This window comes from Citrus clementina, unplaced genomic scaffold, assembly GCF_000493195.1.
Source record: "Citrus clementina cultivar Clemenules unplaced genomic scaffold, Citrus_clementina_v1.0 scaffold_4, whole genome shotgun sequence".
NCBI lineage: Eukaryota > Viridiplantae > Streptophyta > Magnoliopsida > Sapindales > Rutaceae > Citrus > Citrus x clementina.
Window position 1 is genome coordinate 2,524,976 of NW_006262274.1, and position 691 is coordinate 2,525,666.

The following is a 691-nucleotide window of genomic DNA, read 5'->3' on the forward strand; positions in this document are numbered from 1 at the left end:
AATAGGAAGCAAGATCTATTCGATATGCATATATTAGTTAAATTCTTTACTTGTAAACAACTACTTATTAGCCTATTATAGAATCCAATAAATGAATTTTATCTCAATCAACAATCCTTACTTGAAAATATATGAAAATTTAGGTAACATGATGTTGTGTATATATTGTGGTTACTAGTAGGAATGTGATTACGAAAGTTAACAACTAAGGTTGGCAAAACTTTGATTCTTATACATGCCTATATTACATGTTCTAAACAAATCTCTCACTTTCATTAAAAGTATGATAAATCTTAAATGGAAGCCACCCATCACAAAAACCTGGCGGAATTTTCCCAGTGGCCCAACGTGGCCCCAATTTAAAGAGTGCTGCTTTTAGTTGGTCTGCTAAAGACCTCAGAATTTTGCTTTTCTCATCAAATGATTAAAGGCAATGGTGCCTTTAGAAGGAAACAACTTTAATGAGAAGACTTATCGGTTGTGCAATGAGGTCAGCCAAACCTTCTCCATCTCTCTCTCCAAACCCCCCGGATGTGTGCTGTGGTTGTAAAAACGGGGGGATTGGGACAGGGGGGTGAGAGAGACATTATGCGGGCCTGTAGGCCAATGTTGGAAGAAAACACAAGCACTTACCTTTTTATACTTGAGACAAAATTACTATTATGCTCATTGCCTTCATCTTTTTGAAAAT

The 691-nt window shown here is 36.3% G+C and overlaps 1 protein-coding gene across 1 annotated transcript in view; it reads left to right on the forward strand.

Annotated features, from left to right (window-relative positions):
- The first annotated feature begins 433 nt into the window (after window positions 1–433).
- Window positions 434–691, forward strand: part of LOC18043758 — an 874-nt gene continuing 616 nt past the window's right edge. The window contains exon 1 of the mRNA XM_006435921.2: window positions 434–533. Coding sequence (XP_006435984.2) covers window positions 434–533 — 100 coding nt within the window. The remainder of the gene's footprint in view (window positions 534–691) is intronic.